The following is a 1390-nucleotide window of genomic DNA, read 5'->3' as shown; positions in this document are numbered from 1 at the left end:
GACGGACAGGAAAAGGTGCATCGTGATATATAAAGCTAGTAGGTTTGCTAAGTATCTGTTGCTAAGCACAAATGTAAGGGGGAAAAGAAGTAACTCTGGTTGAGTGTATTGCTAAATTATCCCACCAGTTCCAGATTAGCTAGGAAGACTGGATTAAGAGAGAAAAAGGAGACAACGAGCAATATTTCCTTCACATCATAATATGCTCTAGTCAGTATGTAACGATGCATAACGAAAAGCAACACTGCAGGGTCTTTTCAATTTTTCCTCTTCTTGAAACACAGATTTTGTTTATTCCATAGCTTGTCTGCAGTCCCCCTCACTTGATTATCATATTTCATTATGTTCCACGATTTTAAAGTGAATTATAGGAAAGGAGGAGAAGGAAGTAAAGCCTGAGACTTAAAAGAAACACTGGTGCCCTGGACTATGTCCAGCAGCATTAGTTTTTAAACCTAGCAGTGGTACGCTGACATGGACAGCCCCTGTTTGTACAAGGACTGGGATACAAAGGTGAAGGTTAGCTCTAGAAAGTGTCTGCCAGGACTGAGGAACAGAAGATGTACTGCTTCTTGGTCTGATTATGCAAGGAGAGGTTCTCAGAAAGAGTAACCAACTCAGGTAAAGCCTTTGAAATGGGCATTTTGGCAAGTGCTTGTAACCCAGACCTCAGAAGAGTGCCCATTCCCCCAGCCGCTCCAGCCGGCTGTGGAAGGTTTAACAACTCACACGTCTTCAGCTCAGCCCTACAAAATACAATAAATCAGTCTGGGTTGGTTTTTTTTTTCCCTTTCCAGATTGGTCTTGCACAAAATCCCTCAGTGAGTCTGGTGAAATACTGCATTCTGCCCAAGGGTATTTGGACCTAATTACATGAAACTTTACTAGCCCATGGGAGCAAGCAGGGGGTTCTCTAGCATTTCCCATGAGCAGAGCTTAGAGCGTGAAGGAAGTGTATTTGTGCATAAGGGAGGAAAGGCATACTTGGGTGTGAGAGAGACAAGGGGAGATAACGTGGGAAAACTGGAATATCAGAGAAGAGGGGGATGAGGAAAACAGAAAAATTAATTAAAAAGGAAAAATAAAAAGAGATGTGGAAGGAAAAGGGCAACACAAAAAGCAGAGAATAAACAATGAGTAGGTAACAGGAGATATCAACACATTATGCATTTGTTTTGCAGCAAAATTCACTGAGTTTCCCCGAAATGTCACGGCCACCGAAGGGCAGAATGTGGAGATGTCTTGTGCTTTCCAAAGTGGCTCCACTTCGGTGTACCTCGAAATCCAGTGGTGGTTTCTGCGGGCGGCTGAGGACCAAGAGGCTGGAGCTGAGGTGACAGGCACTCAGGTACTGATCCTCTGCCATGGGGTCCCCAAACCACCCAGGAAT

The 1390-nt window shown here is 44.1% G+C and overlaps 1 protein-coding gene across 1 annotated transcript in view; it reads left to right on the top strand.

Annotated features, from left to right (window-relative positions):
• Nucleotides 1-1390, top strand: part of VSTM2A (V-set and transmembrane domain containing 2A) — a 24075-nt gene that overhangs the window by 1580 nt on the left and 21105 nt on the right. Inside the window, exon 2 of the mRNA XM_035894138.1 lies at nucleotides 1182-1369. Within this exon, the coding sequence (XP_035750031.1) occupies nucleotides 1182-1369 (188 nt within the window). The remainder of the gene's footprint in view (nucleotides 1-1181; nucleotides 1370-1390) is intronic.

Source organism: Egretta garzetta, unplaced genomic scaffold (genome assembly GCF_000687185.1).
Source record: "Egretta garzetta isolate BGI_Z169 unplaced genomic scaffold, ASM68718v1 scaffold264, whole genome shotgun sequence".
In the NCBI taxonomy this organism is placed as follows: domain Eukaryota; kingdom Metazoa; phylum Chordata; class Aves; order Pelecaniformes; family Ardeidae; genus Egretta; species Egretta garzetta.
The sequence above is the reverse complement of the archived record's forward strand: the minus strand, read 5'-3'. Positions and strand labels throughout refer to the sequence as shown.